Here is a 20,443-nt window from a genome sequence, read left to right as displayed (position 1 = left end):
GTCATCCGTGGATAATTGAAGTATTTTGGATAGTTAAAAATAATCATAATTCAAAAGTGTTCAAAAATTGTTTGAGTGATACTTTGTTTCACTTAGAAGTAGACATCTAGGGCAGCTATGCAGATTGGTACCCAATATGATTCAATCTCTTTTTAATTAAGAGAGCATCATACCTAGTTGACTTTGTGAACATCGTACCAGAAGTAGCCAACAAAGCAGTAAATAATTTAGAAAGTACTCAAATCTATATAATTCATTTTTTATTTATTTGTAAGCTTAGAGATATCTTATGGAACAACAAAATCACCAATTTATATGTTTATATTGTCTCCTTATTGTAGATGGCTAAACATATTTTTGCCTTGGACCAAAGCTAATTAGGCGCTAAAGGCTTTTGATTATAGCAATCTAAGTTGTTCCCATAACTTACTCCCAGTATGTCATAGTACCTTTTATAGAACCCAATCCTATCAGCCACCCTATTATCGGAGCCATGGCCACATTCAAGGCCAACATTGATAATGTTGGTAATTACACCATAGCCCGGAACTCGACTAGCTGATGTGTTAGCAGCAGAGGGTCTCCAATTTCCAATGATGACATCGTGGCTAGATGGCTTGTTTCCTTGCGGGGTCATCCAAAACCATATGGCTGTCTTGAACGATATGGTGGGGTCTTGGCTACAAGATTTGGATTGTTTATGAGATCAGCTTCAATGGCTTTACCTGCTTGCCCATAATTGTAGTTGCTGATAAAAGTTGACGAACCATCAAATTTAGGGTCAAAGTCTTTGATAAACAAAGTTACAAAAGTCATCTGACATAATATTTTTCACAACGTTAACATAATTTGTTGTAATTGGATCATATTAATAACACTTAAGTCCATCACTAACACCACTTTATTTTACACCACTTATAATAAATCATATCAATTTTTTAAAAATAAATTGTTTCTGTAACTTATTATCAAATTTTTTATTTTAAAAACTTACTGAGTGAGTTGGATAGGTCTCTGGCCATAATATTATTTTCCAGAAGCGCATGGCCAAAATGTTGAGGTACAATAGATTTGCTTGTTATTTTACGTAACAAAACAATATCCTTATGCATATAGGCCATTGGTCCAGTTGCCCACCCTCTACACAAAAGTGACAAAATGTAATCACGTTTTGCAATTAAAATTAAGTCAATCAAACAAAAACTACAGGCCTGATTGTAACCCAAGTCTAAGTCCGTTATACTATAACCCTGATTGTAATGTAATTTTAGAGTTAGTCCACTACAAAAACAATGGGCCTGGTATAATTTTTTGAAGTCACATTTATTTTTATGTATAGTTGTATTTTATACAATCTTACCATTTTTTTAAGTAAAAATAGTTACACTAAACAATAAACATACACTTATTTATTATATGGGAGATATACAGTACAATAATGTTAGTGATAAGTTATTTTTCACTTGAAATAGTTTATTAGTTGTAATTGGAATAACATCATTTTCGAATGCATTTACCACTGATATTATTTTTATATTTTATTGGAACTAACCTGTGGTCTCATGAGAATCGCACTGTAGCACAATTGCAAATTTTTTTGCAATACTCAAATTTTACAAATCCGGATAGTGTGGGGTTTTGGACTAAAAGTTCAATATGGATATGAAACACCCTTGAACGTTTAGATCCCAAAATATAAAAATACCAATTCAAGTTTTATATCAAACAATTAATGTGTGGAACATGATAATAAGCCAATAACAGAATTGATAGACAATCTAAGCCAAATATAAACACATCCACAGCAGTAAATATATGGCAAAGATAAAGGGAAGAACGATGCAAACACACGGACAACACACGATGTGTTATCGAAGAGGAAACCGAAGTCCTCAGCGGAAAACATCTCCGCCGCCCTCCAAACGGTGATAAAATCCACTAAAGAATGTAGTTGGGATACATGAACAGCAGAAGACCCTCCAAGCCTAATCTACCCAGGTACCTAAGCCCTCCAAGCTTCTTGCTCCAACGAAGTTACGCCGAACCTATTTCTTCTTTAGCTTTCCGGATTCCACTACTTGACCATAGCATCAACTAATGTATATTGGTTCCTTCCAAATTGGTTCCCTTAGCACCAAATAAATCTTCTCACAGACGTGAGTGTGGTGAGATAATGATTTGGTAAAAGACCTCTCAAGGGTATGACAATGGAGAGGAAGAGAGTGGAGGAATTTGTAGAGTTTCTTAGATGAAGATTGGGGATGAGGCAATCTTGTTTTTCTCTAGGGTTTTCTCTCACAAAATTCTCTCTGGAAGCTCTCTACATTTAGTGGGTATAAGGGTCTATATATAGTGAGGTGATATGAGAATACGAAGAGACACATTTTTGCCAAACAGGATAAATTGGCAGCTTGATCTCGCGGCTTGTCCAAGTCACGAAATCAAGTCGCGACGTAATGGCCTGGCCAGCCTGGAACTTTTGTCCTGTAGTGTGACAGCTGGCGCGACCCTTCAACTTCCCTGCATGCATCTCACGTGCCTGAAGTTAGCGACTTGCAGCCGCGAGCCACCCGCGAGTCCTACCCTTACAATAATCCCACCTAAATACAGGGTTACTAAGTGCTTAATTTACAACCAAATTGGCATGGAATAAAGCCAACACGATAGTTGATAATTTTCAACCTTACATGGACTTTCATGCTAAATTGAACCAACGTATGGCATATGTCATTCCCAATGTGAATGCTTTTATTGATCATCATTGATGATGTATAATGGATAGAATACTGTTACTTTGAACAAAAAGACAAATAAAAGTCAACATGCAACAAATTTATAAAATAAAATAAAAATGTACTAGTAGGACTAATCCGAACAAATGATCGAATTGCATAAAATTTGGTGACTTGAACGGAATTTCTATGAGGAACTCATGACCATGACTTATGCTACTTTGCCACCAAATTACTTCATTTAGGCCTTTAATAGGTGTTTTTGCTATTGATGGTTAAAAAATTTATTATAACTCTCAATTTAAAAGTTAGAATAAGTTTTAGTATGTTTTGAAAGAAATTATTCATTTTTATGGGGAAAGTCATTCTTCTCACAAGAGATGTAAACCTTAGTATGAGACCCAGGGTATGAGGTCCACACCTTCTATGAGCGGAGGGAAGACATCTTCCATAAGACTATTTTTTTTTTTCTTGTTTTGTGACAATCTCCTAGAGTTCATAGGATTTGAATTTGTAATTTTCTCAATTTTATATATTTTTGACAATTTTCTTATATTTTAGTCTAATTTTTTGCTTAATGCAAATTAGAGTGTTTTAGAGTCTCTACTCTAGTCACCCTATGAATACTTTAGGGTTTCCTAAGGCTCTCTTGGTAGCCCTGGGATTCTTTTGCTATTTCAATGCAATGTTCCTCCAATCCAGTTGTCTCATTAATATATTTTAGATTACAATTTAGTTTACCAAAATTGAAGACACAAACCAATAGGAAAAATTTATGGTAAATGATTACTGGATGCACTTAACATTTTATTGTTTGTGAAACAAATTAAATTTTCAACTGGATTAAATATCTATCGACCCGCAATTTTTGTGCCTTCTTTGGGTTGCGGATCCAGTACATATATATAGCCCATCTATATTCTTCTAATTATTTTTTTGGGGTGAAACCTAAAACCAATTATTTACATACAACTTTGGATCTTTTTCTACCAAAAGCCTTAGACAATAGCCTAAGTTACCAAAGACTAGAGTCAGCCCTGTAAAAAAGTGCCCCTTCAATATAAACATTTTTTTTGGGGGGTGATACTTAATATATATAGCTCTTAGATTTGTTTTACGTGTTTAAGCATATACTCCCTAGATGAGAACGAATGCCATGTGCATGCCCAAATGAGTATATGATTTCTTAGATGAGAAGTATGTATTACCATAACCCAAATTTATATAATTCTTCTTTATTTATGTATAAGTTTAGAGATTTCTCATTGAATAAGAAAATCTCCAATTCATGATCATACATTTATATGGTCGCCTTATTGTACTTGGCTGACCATTTTCTTGCTCTGGACCAGAGCTATTTAGGCAGAAGACCTTTGATTATAGCAATCTAAGTTGTTCCCATAGCCTACTCCCAATATGTCAGAGTACCTCTTATAGAAACCAATCCTATTAGCCACATTATCATTATATCCACGGCCACATTCGATCCCACCCTTGATAATGTTGGTGATTACACCATAACCTGGGACTTGACCTGCTTAAGTGTCAGAAGAAGAAGGTCTCCAATTTCTAGTGATGACATCGTGGCTTGATGGTTTGTTTCCTTGTGCGGTCATCCAAAACCATATGGCTGTTGAAAGTTCAAAAAGGGTATAAAACACCTTTGAACGTTTAGACCCCAAATTACAAAAATATCAATTCAAGCTTTATATCAAACAATTAATGTGCGGAATATGATAACAAGCTTAAAACAGAATTAATAGAACAATCTAAGCCAAATATAGACACATTCACAGCAGTAAATATAAGGCAAAGGTAAAGGGAAAGAAGATGCAAACACACGGACAACACACGATGAGTTATCGAAAAGGAAATCGAAGTCCTCGGCGTAAAACCTCTCCGCCACCCTCCAAGCGGTCAAATAATCCACTAAAGAATGTAGTTGGGATACATGAACAGCAGAAGACCCTCCAAGCCTAATCTACCCAAGTACCTAAGCCCTCCAAGCTTCTTGCTCCAACAAGGTTACGCCGATCCTATTTCTTCTCTAGCTTCCCGGATTTCGCTACTTGACCATAGCATCAACCAATGTATATTGGTTCCTTTCCAAACTGCTTCCCAAAGCACCAAATGGACCTTCTCACAGACATAGGTGTGGTGAGACAAGGGTTTGGTAAATGACCTCTCAAGGGTATGACAATGGAGAGGAAGAGAGTAGAGGAATTTGTAGAGTCTCTTTAGATGAAGATTGGGGATGAATCAATCTTGTATTTCTCTAGGGTTTTCTCTCACAAAATTCTCTCTGGAAGCTCTCTCAATATGATGGGTATAAGGGTGTATATATAGTAGGGTGAGAAGGGAATGCAAAATGTCAGTTTTTGCCAAACAGGGCAAGTTGGTGACTTGATCTCGCGGCTTGGCCAAGTCGCGAAATCAAATCGCGACGTAACGGCCTGGCCAGACTGGAACTTTTGTCCTGTAGCGTGACAGCTGACGCAACCCTTCAGCTTCCCAGTGTGCCTCTCACGTGACTGCCTTTTGCGGCTTGCCAGTCGCGAACCACCCGCGAGTCCTAGTCGCGAGACTCTGTTTTTCTTGCACACTCTTGAGCTTTTCTTCACATCTTCTCACACACTACCCTTACAATTTTCCCACCTAAATACAGGGTTACTAAGTGCTAAATTACAAGCAAATTGGTCACGGAATAAAGCCAATTAGATGGTTGATTAATTTGGATTCAACGTTTTGCGTCTGCGTTGCATTTTGCTTTTTTTTTTTTTTTTTTCCACGCGTTTCAGTCCACTTTTTTTACTGTTCATTACTGTTGCGGCTACTGTTCATTGTAGTCGTAACATTTGACTTTTTCACACAAATTTTACTGTTCATGAACTCACAAATTTTATTTTTTTTTGTAACTTTTTCATTAAAAATGAATTTTACAGTACTATTTATGTTTTAATTTTTAGTTTTTAACTGTATCCAAACGAACTTTAAAAATTAGGGTTGGAATCCCAGCTGTGACAAAAAAATTTCAATCAAAAGTTTTCACACAAGTTACTTTATTTTTATGATTTTTTTTTTTTTTAATGAAATTTCACACGCAAGTTACTTGTGTCCTACTCCCTAGACTTTTCACAAACATTAATTGGACGTGAACCCCACTAGAGACTTTCCAAAATCCAAGGTAACACGTGTTTCATTCTGCTTTACATTCCCAATAATTGCCCAGGACGACGTCATAACTCGTAATAAATAGAAAAGGCAAAAACATGTGAAATATTGAAAAGTAAAGCGACAATACTAACTTTATTACATAAAAGTTTATAAATTGTTGATATGATAAGTAATTATTATTAAATAAAATAGTGAAGTTAATAGTGGAATTAAATAAAAATTAATAAATTATAAAAATGTTATAAAATAATTTATGAATACAGCATTTCTCTTGGACCAGATGAAAACTAATAAATTATAAAAATTTTATAAAATAATTTATGACTGTAGCATTACTCCTGGACCAGAGTCTTGAAATAATTGTCCGATCTAAGTGATGGAAAATAATAATATGTTTCAACTATTGATAATTTGATCATTGCCACACATCCTTGATACGATAGTCACTCTCTAAATATAAGTGCTCGTGTGGTTGGTGGTAAGGGTTGGAGTTCAAGTCTCCATTAGAAAGAGTTTTACATACATATATACTTAGATTATGCTAGAATAGAATATCTACCTTGTATAAAAATTTTATAAAAAAAAACTATTGTAAAATATAATATATATATATATATATTTTTCAATTCTTAATAGAATTCTTTTTTAATCGATTTATAATAAATATAATGTGATCGAATCAATGCATTTTATTTTAATCACGATTCAAAATTTCAAATAAACAATAATTATGAATAAAATTGTAAAAAATATTTATGGCCTAGTCTTTTGACAATTTCTCCTGATTTTCAATGATAAAATATAGGGTAAATTACAAATTACACCCCTAAAGTTTGGAGGTGATTGGATTTTACATCCTGAAATTTCAAAATTTAGATTTTACCCCCTGAAGTTTGGTGATGTTGGGATTTTTACTCTAACGTTTTAGAATTTGAATTTTATCCCCTATATTTTTGGAGTGTTTAGATTTTACTTCTTAAAGTTTTGAAGTGTTTGGATTTTACACTCTAAAGTTTCAGAATTTAGGGATGTAAAATCCAAACAACCCTAAATTTTAGGAGTGTAAAATCCAAGTTCTGAAACATCAAAATGTAAAATTCAAACACCCAAAATTTCAGGAGTAAAATCCAATCACTCCAAACTTTAAGGATATAATTTATAAATTACCCTAAAATATATAAGGGCAGATTCAAAATCGAATGAATTGAACCGACAAATCTGGTTGAGAGTTTCAAAGCAATGGACAATAATGTCAAAACCAGCATCTAATAATTTGTTATAAATTGTTCCTCAAAAAAAATTATTACTATTATTAGTCATAAATTAACAGCGCAATTCAATCATTTTGTTCACGTTATTCTCGTTGTTAGAACAGGACCGACCCCTGTCACTAGTCATAAATTAAAAGCACAAGAAATCATTTCTTTCTTTTGACTTAGCAGATCGCATGCAAAACAAAAAATCAATTTATTAACTATTATTATGGTATCAAACTTTTAATCATATTTATTGATAGATAATTTAATTGTAACAAAATTGATAGTAATTTTATTATTTTCCATTTCATAATTCCTCTTTCCTTTTTTGTTAATCCCAATTAAAAAATTTAACTTTTTAACAGAACATTATTGAATACATTTTGTTTTTAATAAAAAGAGTAAATTTTTAAAACCGGTAATATTTAGTTTAAACTCAAATAAAGCTAATGAAAAAATGCATTAACTTTTTAAACACAGTTTTTTGCCAACCCATAAAGGACATAGGTTCGAATCCCACTTAAACTAAAACCAATTGATACTTTTTTTTTTTTTTGAAACCAAACCAATTGATACTTTAGATAAACCATAAAGGGTAAATATTTTTTCTTTTGCTTTAAAAATAGGTAGGAGTAAAGATCAAAATGTGACTTTTCTATTTAGGACTCATTTTTTTTTTTTCCACGCGTTTCAGTCCATTTTTTTTACTGTTCATTACTGTTGCGGCTACTGTTCATTGTAGTCGCAACATTTGACTTTTTTACACAAATTTTACTGTTCATAAACCCACAAATTTTATTTTTTTGCAACTTTTTCATTAAAAATGAATTTTACAGTACTATTTATGTTTTAATTTTTAATTTTCAACTGTATCCAAACAAACTTTAAGAATTAGGGTTGGAATCCCAGCTCTGACAAAAAAATTTCAATCAAAAGTTTTAACACAAGTTACTTTATTTTTATGATTTTTTTTTTTTAATGAAATTTCACACGCAAGTTACTTGTGTCCTACTCCCTAGACTTTTCACAAACATTAATTGGACGTGAACCCCACTAGAGACTTACCAAAATCCAAGGTAACACGTGTTTCATTCTGCTTTACATTCCCAATAATTGCCCAGGACGACGTCATAACTCGTAATAAATAGAAAGGCAAAAACATGTGAAATATTGAAAAGTAAAGCCACAATACTAACTTTATTACATAAAAGTATATAAATTGTTGATATGATAAGTAATTATTAGTAAAAAAAAATAGTGAAGTTAATAGTGGACTTAAATAAAAATTAATAAATTATAAAAATGTTATAAAATAATTTATGGATACAGCATTTCTCTTGGACCAGATGAAAACTAATAAATTATAAAAATATTATAAAATAATTTATGACTGTAGCATTACTCCTAGACCAGAGTCTTGAAATAATTGTCCGATCTAAGTAATGGAAAATAATAATATGTTTCAACTATTGATAATTTGATCATTGCCACACATCCTTGATACGATAGTCACTCTCCAAATATAAGTGCTCGTGTGGTTGGGGGCAAGAGTTGGAGTTCAAGTCTCCATTAGAAGGAGTTTTATATACATATATACTTAGATTAAGCTAGAATAGAATATCTACCTTGTATAAAAATTTTATAAAAAAAAACTATTGTAAAATATAATATATATATATATATTTCAATTCTTAATAGAATTCTTTTTTAATCGATTTATAATAAATATAATGTGATCGAATCAATGCATTTTATTTTAATCACAATTCAAAATTTCAAATAAACAATAATTATGAATAAAATTGTAAAAAATATTTATGGCCTAGTCTTTTGACAATTTCTCCTGATTTTCAATGATAAAATATAGGCAAATTACACCCCTAAAGTTTGGAGGTGATTGGATTTTACATCCTGAAATTTCAAAATTTAGATTTTACCCCCTGAAGTTTGGTGATGTTGGGATTTTCACTCTAACGTTTTAGAATTTAAATTTTACCCCCTATATTTTTGGAGTGTTTAGATTTTACTTCTTAAAGTTTTGAAGTGTTTGGATTTTACACTCTAAAGTTTCAAAATTTAGAGATGTAAAATCCAAACAGCCCTAAATTTTAGGAGTATAAAATCCAAGTTCTGAAACATCAAAATGTAAAATTCAAACACCCAAAATTTCAGGAGTAAAATCCAACCACTCCAAACTTTAAGGATATAATTTATAAATTAACCTAAAATATATAAGGGCAGATTCAAAATCGAATGAATTGAACCGACAAATCTGGTTGAGAGTTTCAAAGCAATGGACAATAATGTCAAAACCAACATCTAATAATTTGTTATAAATTGTTCCTCAAAAAAAATTATTACTATTATTAGTCATAAATTAACAGCGCAATTCAATCATTTTGTTCACGTTATTCTCGTTGTTAGAACAGGACCGACCCCTATCACTAATCATAAATTAAAAGCACAAGAAATCATTTCTTTCTTTTGACTTAGCAGATCGCATGCAAAACAAAAAATCAATTTATTAACTATTATTATGGTATCAAACTTTTAATCATATTTATTGATAGATAATTTAATTGTAACAAAATTGATAGTAATTTTATTATTTTCCATTTCATAATTCCTCTTTCCTTTTTTGTTAATCCCAATTAAAAATTTTAACTTTTTAACAGAACATTATTGAATACATTTTGTTTTTAATAAAAAGAGTAAATTTTTAAAACCGGTAATATTTAGTTTAAACTCAAATAAAGCTAATGAAAAAATGCATTAACTTTTTAAACACAGTTTTTTGCCAACCCATAAAGGACATAGGTTCGAATCCCACTTAAACTAAAACCAATTGATACTTTTTTTTTTTTTGAAACCAAACCAATTGATACTTTAGATAAACCATAAAGGGTAAATATTTTTTCTTTTGCTTTAAAAATAGGTAGGAGTAAAGATCAAAATGTGACTTTTCTATTTAGGACTCGGCTTACCTCCCATGCTCCAATACACTGAACCTGATACGATTCGTACACCTAATAAAAATCAAATACATGTTATGTATTTAAATCGTGTCAGTTCCAGTGCACTGAAACCAAGTCTTACCATTCTATTTAAGAGTGACCATAATAACATCCTACCACGTCTAGTAAGCCATAGCACTATTCTATACCCCATGCTACCCCCACAAATGTAATACATGTTTTTTTTCTTCTTTTTCTTTTTTTTTTTCTTTTTTGCTGAAAAATGTAATTGATGGTTATAACATGACATGTGATATCCCTGGACAGTAGTTTGCTTTGTATGGTGCTCATACCATGCTAATTATTGCTGCCAGAACGTGTTTGATTAAGACACATGACTTTTCTTTCATTTGCTCATAATAAGTCATGACAAATGCAATTAATGTGCTCAACAAACTAATAATTCACACAGCCACCTACTCACACACCTGACACCATAATATAACCTCCACTGCAAAAAGTGTAACATTGTAGCAATCACATTTAAAAAAAGTAGAAAACTCACATACAAATTCATAGCCATTCGTTGAGCTTGTTCGTTGATTCTGACTAAGCTTTCCTCCAGCTAAAACCAGCTTCGCAGGTAATCTCTGTGACCCACATTTTGGAATTTTCAGATGAACCTTTGCATTAGCTAACTATGTGTTTCAATGGCTAAAATAAAATTCTGCCTTGGGTATTTTTCTGATTTTTTTTTTTACCCACCTCCTTAAATTTTAAAAATTTTCTCTTTCCCACACGTTTTTCTTAGCAAACAAACTGAAATGAGTTATTTTGGTGATAATGTTGACTGCTGAGTAATGGGTTTGAAGTAGTTAACAGTTGCTTTGCAGAGGTTGTTGCCATATCCGTTAGTTACTTCGTTGTCTAATTGGTTTCGGAGAATATTGAGGGAAAAGATTGAATTTTTTAAATTATTTTTTTGCTGTAACCTGTGTGAGTGGTTTTGGAATCCATAATATGAAAGAATTCTATGCCACATTTTAGTTTTGTTCATTTGGTGGAGGTCTGTGTTTCCTGGTAGCCTTTTTCCTATGTTCTCTTAGCATCCAAACAAAACAAGAGTGTTTTCAAAGGACAAATCTGAGGAATTTCCTCCAACCAACCCATTATGTGGCGGTTCAAAAGACCATCCACTTGTATTAAATTACATGATTCATTAAATAATTTAAACAAGTCACATAACTATTCAGTAGGTAGTGTGATAAGAGTACGCGTGGATAGTCTTTTCAATTGCCATGTAGTGAGTTGGAAGAACTTTGTAAAATTCTAATCATACTTCGAATGAGAGCATATTTTCATATGAATAAATGTGAACAAAGAAGGAATGAGGAGAAAGGTATGGTATGGTATTAGTGACTTGTTCTTTTCTGGATGTGGTATTAAGTGTCACTGACATGATGTTTGATCATTAGCAGGAGATTTCCTTGGATCTTGCTCCTAATTCGAAGTTCTTCATAGTTTGGTTATCTGCAATATGGAAATAACTCAACTGTCTGGTTCACTGGCTTGTGGAATTAATGTTAAGAAATGTGAAAGAAGGTCTATTAAAAACATGGCGAAAAGATTTGGGTCCAAAATCTCAAGGGAAGGTCATCATGTTCCTTACTTTGCAGCGTGTGATAATAGACAATTGAGGTTTAGCAATGTTGCTAGGCGATGTGGGTTGATTAGTGAGCAACAAACATCAGATTATGAGTTGAGTGCTTCTAGTTTGGAGGTTCAGGATATTATAGCATCCAAAAATGGGACCGTACCGAGCAAGAGAATCTTGTAAGATGCCAGACTTAAAAACCTTTTTTATTTTTTCATTTTTGCTACTTGTTATTACAAATGAGTTTTGAGTATTAATTTAAACAAAATTGGTACTTTGAATAGTATTGCATCACTGTGTGAGAACCCAGTGAAGCCCTGAGCTTATCTTTTTTTTTCTTTTTTTCTTTTTTTAGCTACAAAGTTCTGAGCTTATCTTCTGACTCTAGATTTGTTAATTTTATTGAATTCCTGAAAAATTTTTACAGTGAGATTGCTGAGACACCCTCAACCAGTGAATCACACACTCCAAGTGTCCAAACTGAGCTTATAATGCTTTCTTTACCAGCAATTGCTGGACAAGCAATCGAGCCCTTGGCACAACTGATGGAAACTGCTTACATTGGAAGATTGGGTTAGATTTTTTACTCAATGAGTTCTCTCTTCAAATAAACCACTACGATTAAACAATGGGTAATCATAAATAGTGGGGATGAAATCAGCTTAATGACATGTGTCATATCTAAAATTGCTGCAGGGCTCCTCTTAGCTTGAGTCATTTTTGTTACTTAAGTTTGTTTTGTCTTAACTAGCAACTTTTTGTCTTGATTTTGGTTGATGTGCATAATTGGTCATCAATTATTGTCAGCTTTGTCTACCAACTATAGTGTCTGGTTTAGGTTTAGTCAAAACTGAGTTGATGTACAATTGGCTCCAATCACTTCCATATTCAAGAGATTATTTTATTGATTGATTGGGAGGGACACACTTGGAATATGGAGCATGTAGGCTGGTTTATAAAGGCTCCATTTTTTGTCACAGAAGTAATGAGGGAAAGAAAAACCATCTAATTGCTTGAGAAATTAGCTTCCTATCATAAGAATTTTAACGATTTTTCTTTCCATTCTACCCCGCTTCCTGTGATCTAAATGGAATCTGAGAGTGTGGAGTATCAATCTTCTAGGATTTTTGAGTTTATATACTCTTATGTTGTTCACATTTGGCGTATTAGATTTTTGAAATATGATGCATCATACAACTAATGCAAGAAATTTGGTGACTGTGTGTTGGATTTTCATTTATTAGTTACTTTCTCATACTGATTCTTGCTTCCTTTGGCTAAAGTTAACATTTTGTGCAAAAGTACCTTTTTAGCATATGCTAAATAAGCCCTTGGTTTTATCCATTTGAAAAGGGCCCTTGGAGTTGGCATCGGCGGGTCTTTCTATGTCAATTTTCAACATCATATCAAAGGTTTTCAATATCCCTCTTCTCAGTGTTGCAACGTCATTTGTGGCTGAAGACATATCAAAGAACGCAAGCAAGGAATCTAATTCAGGTGAAACCACAACAGATGCTAGAATTTCTTCTCTTGAACTTCAAAGCATGCCATATTGAGTTCCTCGCTTCTCTATTTGAAATAATTGACGTACAGCTTTTGGTGGAATGGCTGAAAGAAAGCTTCTACCCTCAGTCTCTACTGCCTTACTTTTATCAGTTGCAATTGGTACTTTTGAGGCTTTGGCAATGTATTTGGGGTCTGGAATATTTCTGAACATTATGGGCATATCATCTGTGAGTAAAACTTTGTTAAGAGTACATATGATATTAGTGCATTCCTATTATTTACCTCCTATTGACGAGTAACATTTGCATTGTAATTTTGATCTCACATTCCATTTTCCATTTATAGAGTGAACTAACTTCTAATGCTTATTTCTCTAAAAAGGCTTCATCCATGCGCATTCCATCAGAAAAATTTCTTAAACTTAGAGCAATTGGTGCTCCGGCAGTTGTTGTTTCTCTGGCCATTCAAGGCATCTTCCGTGGATTTAAGGATACAAAGACCCCTGTATTATGTTTAGGCAAGTGCTCAGCTTACCTTCTGAAACTTATATGAAGAAAGGAATATGAATGTCATTGGACTGCATTGGTATTTTATGCAATGAGCATGTGTCACTGTTCCAACATAAACCCGTATATCACAAAAAACAGTCATTTTATCGTGGCTTTTTTTTTATATTGTTTAAAGCATTTGTAGAAAGATTTAAAGAAAAAACTATTTTTTTGATGCATACTAAGCCACCCTAATTTATATATATATATATATATATGCCGGCTAAAAGCTATTATAGCTGTATAAACCACCCTGTGATTTTTCACATATTTGCCTCCCTCTATTAGTCACATGTCTAATGCTTCAAGTAGTGCTCATCTTATGGTAATTTTTGGGTGTACAAGTGTGTGTGTGGAAGTCCCACATAGAGAAAAAGTAAATAAGTTGATGAATTAATATGACCTAATTAGGTCTAAACCCATAGGCTTAATTTTTTGGGTTAAGTGTTGTTCCATATAACATATTAAGGTCTAAATTGAAGTCTCCCCAAGGTGTTATCTACATAACAAGTGGTATTAGAGCTATGGTAGGTTATACCTCAAAAGAAAAAAGAAAAAAAAAAAGCCATGGTAGGTTTTGGCAAGGTGGCGACAAAATGTGTGTACTTGGAGCTCACACAAGTGTGCATCATACAAGGCAAGCCCACAATGCCCATATAAATTATCTTGGAAAAAGGCCCTAGAATATAGCATTGTCAACGGTTCTAGATCAATGAAGAATGGCGAAACACGAGGTTCCCATAGATAGGAATAGGGTTCCTATGGAGGGCGGGAAAAATTAAAGAAGTAGAGAAATTAATATAACATAATTGGATCCAAACTCATAGGCTTAAACTCTGGGGTTAAGTAGTGTCTCTATATGATATATAAGGGCTCAATTGAAGTGTTCCCAGGGTGTCGTCTAGGTGTCGTCTCCCTAACAGTAACCACCACCCCCCCCCCTCTCCCCCCATCCCCTCTTTCCCTGGCTTTCCTTTGATCTCATTGGAATATAACATTAAATAAGGACCTGATAATGTCAAACATCACATGTGCAAGAACGTACAACTACATTACATGTAATTTATTTTTCTTAATGAATTTAGTAAGATGGCCACAATGATGCATTGAAAGTGATATATCAAATCATAAAAGTGAAGTCACTTTATTCAATTTCTGTTATTAAATATTTCATCTATCGTAGAACTCTGTTGATATTGGTTTAGCACCTTATTGTTTCTATCACAAAGTAGTTGTTATTCTACACATGCAAGTTCCCATGGATTGAATCTTTTGCTTACAACCAAGCAGACCTCCAATTCAGCATTATCTATCAGATTTTTTGTTAACTAACTAATGAATGTAGATGATTTATTTGCAGGACTCGGAAATTTGTCAGCTGTGTTTTTATTTCCTTTACTTATGTATTATTTTCGCTTGGGAGTAACTGGTGCTGCCATTTCTACTGTTGTCTCTCAGTATGTGCTTCAACTGTTAGAGATCTTCCTTTTGCTTCTGTTATTCATAGCCTCATAACTGAAACTATATGCTTTCACATTTTCCAGATACATTGTCACCATTTTGATGATCTGGTATCTTAATAAAAGGACTGTATTATCAGTTCCCAGTGCAAAAAGTTTGCATTTTGGTGGCTACCTAAAATCTGGTGAGTTTTATTCTGCTCTTATATTTGGTTTAGGGACATCTTCTTTGACTCTTTTGCTGATTCCATGTGGTTATAATGGAAGTCATTCTCTCCTTTAATTAAACCTGTTATGTGTTTCTCATGTTATATAGTCAAAAAAGTAAGACAATCGAAATTTTGCATTTTCTGGATTGATTGACTGGTTTTTTAATAATGCTTTGATGTTTCTAGACAAAATTCGAAGCTACATAACATGCTAGGAAATGGTGAATATAATCACTTAACCATTATTTTAATATACCACCTCATCTGTGGGCCCAAACTCCGTCTTAATAAGTGGGTCCCAAGTCCCAACATGTGGAATGTTTAACTTTCAAATGGGAGGGAAGATGAAGACAAAGTTCAAACTCAGGACCACTGCTCTAATACCATGCTAAACTACCACTTGTCAAATGGTGAATGAGCACATTTATTTTTTCCACTTTCAATGTATATGACAGTATCTAATTCTTTGTGCATTGATCACTCACATACCAGAATTTTTTGCTTAGGTGGTTTTCTTCTTGGGAGAACCCTAGCTGCTGTTTTGACAATAACTTTGAGCACATCAATGGCTGCTCGTCTTGGACCATTAGCAATGGCAGCTCATCAGATATGCTTGCAAGTGTGGTTATCTGTATCTCTCCTTGCTGATGCACAAGCTGCATCTGGTCAGGTATGCAATGTGTAATCACAAACCTTTTCTATTAATCTCCTATAAATCCTCCCTTCTTGCAACCATTCAGAGTCTCCTAACTTTGTTATTTTCATAAATTTCTAAATATGGTAACATCCTGTTACACTTGTATATATTAAAGAGAGATTAAGGTTGATACTTTGGCAATCCATTGCCTTTAATTTTCATGACTAGAAACTCCTTGGTTAGCCTACCTCAGCTTTTAATATTCTGGAGTTATATTAAAAGGTTTCATTGGTACCTATTTGTTGTCCTCACAGTTAAGGTGTTTGTATATGATTGCAAATTCCTTTTCTTTGCTTTTGTTCTTGTTAAATCTTGTGAGTGCACTATTATTTTAACATGTTTACATTATTTTACAAAATTATTGAAGAGCATTTATTGAATGTAGGCTCTTATTGCAAGTGCCCTTGCTAAAGGTGACTACAGCACTGTGAAAGAAATCACTCACTTTGCTTTAAAGGTGACTTATTGCATGTGTTTATTGTTTTAGTTTTAGCACATACTTTGCAATTGAAAGAATGTGTTTCTTTTTTCCCGTTTCTCCCTTTGGGATTATTTTTTATAACATCATATATGTTTCCTCAGACAGGGCTATTCACTGGCATTTCCTTAGCTATCATATTGGGCGTGTCTTTTGGGTCATTAGCTACATTGTTCACTAATGATTCTGAAGTGTTAGGAATTGTAAGATCCGGGTTGTTGGTATGTATCTCTGTTGGTCTTGGATCGTGTCCAATTTTTGTTATATGTTTCATCATTTTGTTTATAAGCTCCTACCTAAATTTGCTACAGTTTGTCAGCGCCAGTCAACCTATCAATGCTCTGGCTTATATATTTGATGGCCTCCATTATGGAATTTCAGACTTTTCATATGCAGCTATCTCTATGGTGAGCTGCCTTGTCATATTGATTAACTATTTAGATAAGATAGTGGTCATGATATTAACCCATTTGATTAGTTTATATCATTTATTTTAACATATGCAAATAATTTTCAGATGTTGGTAGGGGCAATGTCTTCTGCATTTTTGCTCTACGCTCCCTCCGTTATTGGTCTTTCGGGTGTTTGGTCTGGTTTAACTCTTTTCATGGGCCTGCGAACAGTGGCTGGATACATGAGGTATGTGCAGAATTGTGCAAAATCTTTTTTCTCTCTCTTCACCATCACTATCCTTTGCAAATTGCTACAAGGTTAAATTTGACATTTACAAGCTATGATTCAAGTTGATATGGCACATAGATAATCGAACTTTGGGTCAAGCTCATCGAACACTTGTATTAATGTGATTCTACTGTATTTATTTGAGGTTTCTGCATATCGACCACACTTTAGTATGCAGTGGATGAATTTGGATATGAATATTAAGATTTTGCTCTTAGCAACACTCGTTAAATTTAATTGTTCATTTTTCTTAGTGGAAAATAAACTTTGATATTGACTTCACTTACAAGATCTCTTGAGATTGATATTATCATGTTACTCTGGCCATAGTATTAGCATATGTGATGGACTAAATTCCAACTGGCCACTTTTGTGCTTTCAGATTATCATCCAAAAATGGTCCATGGTGGTTCTTGCAGGAGGACATCCCTAGCTTAAAGGTTAGTTATGAGAGGAAGCAAGTTCTTTATTTACAATGTTTTGCTTATAAGGTTAGATACTTAAAATAGCATTGTATCTATAATCCATGACCTTCATGTGAATGTTTATTACCACTTTGTATATTGTGACACAATATTTTGTGCTAGTGTAACCCCAAATTATATCTAGCTAAGATTCCAGCACAGTCTTACCAAAGGTTACTGCAATATAAGCAGGACACCGAGGGTAAAATCTCATTCTAGCTAAAAGTACGGGGCTTCTTAAATCGCAAGTAAACACTTTGAAATCCACTAGATGAAAGAAAATAACTTGGAAAAATTTTTATTGATAATAAACTCAATTTTCATTTTTACAACATAAGGACCAATTTATAGGCTCCACAAAACCAAATTCTCAAATACCATAATTAATACACTACCATATAATATTACAAGAAATATCAAAGATTAACATACAACAAAAATTGACCCCATGTTGTGTCCTACATCATGTACAAAATCTCTTTCTAAGGTTGAAAGTGCTAGGTAGGATGGCTCAATTTTTGTTAATGAAGGTCCCACCAGAATCTAGATTCTAGGATAAAGAGAGCAAGGGTGCCTTCACCACTACAGCTTTTTGATGAACCTAAAATATTGATTCTATAAACTGAGTTAGTTCATTGTGGAGAGGATTCTCTCTATCTCTCTCTTTCTCATGTGATGAAACAACATATACTATCACCTTGTGTTAATTCCTACAATCCAATTTCGGGGTCTCATAGTTTTTTATTTACTTCTGTATCAGGTTGCCATTTGAGCTGCAGAAACTTCAGGATATGAACGTGTGGGCAAACCTGTTATAATAGGAGATATAAACCAATTGTTATGTAACTATTCTTTTTATTCCATCTTCCTTTTTTCTTTTTTTTTGTGTGTGTATTCTTTTTCTTTTCTCTACCCAGTTGGCAGGTAAATACGAGTTGTGGTTCATGTATAGTTGATGTTCTGCAACTCAGATTTGCAAATCATACATTATTCTATATTCATTTGGTTTGGTTTTAAAATCTCTGCCACTGGATTATAGAAATATGAGGGGATCAATTTTGTGTCCTATAGGCTATTATGCTGTATCAGACACTTGCAACAATTATTCAATATTGTTGACTCTCTCTCTCTCTCTCTTCAAATGCTGGACAAAACTTATATTTATCTAGAAAAAGTTATTAGAATTTGACCAAAATAAAAAGTAGTAGAAATTGCATAAACCTGGGTTACAGTGCCAATCGGCACTTATGAATTTTTATGATATGCACACTTATCCAATCAACACAAGGGATGAATATGAACTAAGATAACTCTTGAAGACTATGATTCAAAGTTCAAACTACCTCACCTTGAGCTCCAACCTCTATAAATAAAGGTGGTGTTATCTTGACAGTAGAAGCACTCTTTTAGAGAGACATTAAATTGACTGCAAATCCTTTTTAGCAACAACACTCATCCAACAGCCATGATATTCTGAGCTCAATGTGTATGTAGGTATAGAGCTATAACCCTTTTTTTTTCTACACGAAAATTTTTTTCTATAATGATATCGGATGAATGCAATGATGAACATGTTCTCATAATTTAGGGTTTGAATATACTTGAATGCTCACATCAACAAAATTTGGTTTTATCCAACCTTAAATTGTTGCTTTGATTTTTCCATGCTCACTTTCCTTCTTTATGGCATGTTTAGATGGTTGTATTATATTTGTATGATTGGATAATATGAATTCGTGGTCATTAATTTCTAGAAGACTAGCTTAGGTAGGCTAGAATGGGTGCCTGATCCCTTCGCATTTCCATAGCCTAGCCGCCAAACATAGATTATTGGTTCTAGAATTCTTCTCAAAAATAAAAAAGTTCTAGACTAGTATTTGTCCACATAATTTTACTTGTTTTTTTAGAATGCAACCAAAACCATATTGTTGAGGTGGTGGGGGTGGGGGGGGTGATTTGAAGATTATTGTGTGTCCGAAGAGAAGGAATCGGTTGAGATGGAGTCCATCTGGAAGAAAGGTACCTGGAAATGAAGGAGGAGTACAATCCGAAGAGGTCACCAGTGGTCCGAAGAGGTCTTACTCCTCGGATACGAATAGTTTCGATCAATCAAACGTGTGGAAGATCCAAATGATCTTCCTAGCAACCCCATTGATAAAGATAAGCTCTAGGTATGTTTGGAGACGATAAAAGCGAAGAAATATTTAAAGGAAAAGCTGCTACCACCGTATCAAATGCACTGCAGCAACTTTTCTGACCGCATTTATGTGGAGAAGACCCTGAACAGTGTAACCTCAGCTACCCACTCACAAAAAGCTAAAGAATATACATGACGTGACATATACTCAAGTAGGTACACAGATGAAGAACAAGTGGACGATGGGGATGACAGGGAATGATGCTATATAAAGAAGAAGGGCTCCTGATAAAAAAGAGAGAAGGACGATAGAGGAAAAGAAAAAGGCTTTACTGTAGCTCTAAGAACTGTAATCTCTATTCAAGTTTATCATAAGTCTCTTCGGACTTCAATTCATTTCGCCTTTACGTACATCATTATGTTGGGTTATACTTGAAGGTTGTAATCAACCGTTGTAAATTCCATAATCAACCTAGCTCTATCACCCACACTC

General features: G+C 33.6%; 1 protein-coding gene and 1 pseudogene across 1 annotated transcript; one reads left to right on the top strand and one right to left on the bottom strand.

Moving 5' to 3' along the window:
* Positions 1-373: 373 nt before the first annotated feature.
* Positions 374-8,294, bottom strand: LOC112036638 (endochitinase-like; annotated as a pseudogene).
* A 2,288-nt stretch (positions 8,295-10,582) lies between these two features.
* On the top strand, positions 10,583-18,937 carry LOC112009074 (protein DETOXIFICATION 45, chloroplastic). Its single transcript, XM_065764541.1, has 15 exons — positions 10,583-10,759; positions 11,595-11,949; positions 12,198-12,343; positions 13,124-13,267; positions 13,364-13,503; positions 13,658-13,793; positions 15,185-15,281; positions 15,369-15,469; positions 16,000-16,163; positions 16,576-16,647; positions 16,773-16,889; positions 16,980-17,075; positions 17,186-17,307; positions 17,732-17,789; positions 18,574-18,937. Exons 2-15 carry the CDS (start codon positions 11,654-11,656, stop codon positions 18,583-18,585), a joined length of 1,701 nt encoding a protein of 566 aa, XP_065620613.1. The 5' UTR covers positions 10,583-10,759; positions 11,595-11,653; the 3' UTR covers positions 18,586-18,937.
* Positions 18,938-20,443: the final 1,506 nt, after the last annotated feature.

Source organism: Quercus suber, unplaced genomic scaffold, assembly GCF_002906115.3.
Source record: "Quercus suber isolate HL8 unplaced genomic scaffold, Cork oak 2.0 scaffold_568, whole genome shotgun sequence".
In the NCBI taxonomy this organism is placed as follows: domain Eukaryota; kingdom Viridiplantae; phylum Streptophyta; class Magnoliopsida; order Fagales; family Fagaceae; genus Quercus; species Quercus suber.
This window is presented reverse-complemented; position numbering and strand designations above follow the sequence as displayed.

Coding starts and splice junctions, on each gene's coding strand:
- LOC112009074 (XM_065764541.1), top strand. CDS start 11,654: ATGGAAATAACTCAACTGTCTGGTTCACTGGCTTGTGGAATTAATGTT. Junction 12,344..13,123: donor TGCTTACATTGGAAGATTGG/GTTAGATTTTTT, acceptor CCATTTGAAAAG/GGCCCTTGGAGTTGGCATCG. Junction 13,268..13,363: donor AAGCAAGGAATCTAATTCAG/GTGAAACCACAA, acceptor ATTGACGTACAG/CTTTTGGTGGAATGGCTGAA.